The sequence below is a fragment of the Eufriesea mexicana genome, unplaced genomic scaffold (assembly GCF_001483705.2).
Source record: "Eufriesea mexicana isolate 0111107269 unplaced genomic scaffold, ASM148370v2 C37685946, whole genome shotgun sequence".
Lineage (NCBI taxonomy): Eukaryota > Metazoa > Arthropoda > Insecta > Hymenoptera > Apidae > Eufriesea > Eufriesea mexicana.
Window position 1 is genome coordinate 1 of NW_017093996.1, and position 858 is coordinate 858.

General features: G+C 20.4%; 1 protein-coding gene across 1 annotated transcript; it reads right to left on the reverse strand.

Annotated features, from left to right (window-relative positions):
* Window positions 1-29: 29 nt before the first annotated feature.
* Window positions 30-411, reverse strand: LOC108554756 (phosphatidate cytidylyltransferase, photoreceptor-specific-like; the record flags this gene model as incomplete). Its single annotated transcript, XM_017910127.1, has 2 exons — window positions 30-126; window positions 287-411. Coding segments are annotated over 2 exons (222 nt in total), but the record flags the coding sequence as incomplete, so codon positions are not given.
* Between the last annotated feature and the right edge of the window lie 447 nt (window positions 412-858).

Below are 858 nucleotides of genomic sequence, written 5' to 3' on the forward strand. Positions count from 1 at the left end.
CATTTATAAAACTAATAAATGAAACTTACTGTAGCCATTAGTGCTAATGGTCCAATATAAATAATTCCACAAAATCCAGCAATCATAAACAAGGTAAAAATACTTCTAATTACCCAATTTTTCCAGCTACAAAAAGAATGTTAGTTTTAATAATTAGACATTTCTATTAATATGTTTTATTGATATTTTGAACTTGTATATTTAATATACTTTCTATTTATTAATATATATTTAATATAGCATACAATATATATTTTAGTCAAACTATTGTTTCAAAAAACTTTACCGATCAGGTAAGCCAGAAAGTGCAGAATCTAAAATATACGGAGTATGATCTGTTCCTTGGGGTACAGATTTAGCCAATTCTTCAACTTCCAACTTAGCATCATCTTCAGATTCCACATCTTCTTTCTATGCGATATATAATCCAAATTATTTATTAATATTTTTGCAGAAAATAATGCTTATATAATAATATAAACAAATTTATATTATTTACTCTAATTTAATTAAAGTTAAGGATATATATTATAATATTTCATTTAAAAATATCTTCGTATCAATCTTTTAAGATAGATATTCTACCATATTTTAATAATATTTACATTTTTGAATTAAAAGGAATTATGTTATAAGTTATTTCTCAAAATACTATATTTTTTAGTTTTTGTGAAAGAAAAGAACATAAAAAACATTTATATAATTATAAATATTATATTTCAATTTATATACATATATATTTATAAAAAATTGTATTTGAATTTAATCTATGTAAGTAAAAGGTATACAAAATATTTTCCCTAAAATAAATGTTTGCATTTGTAATATATTATGGAATTATTTCTATTATTTCTCATT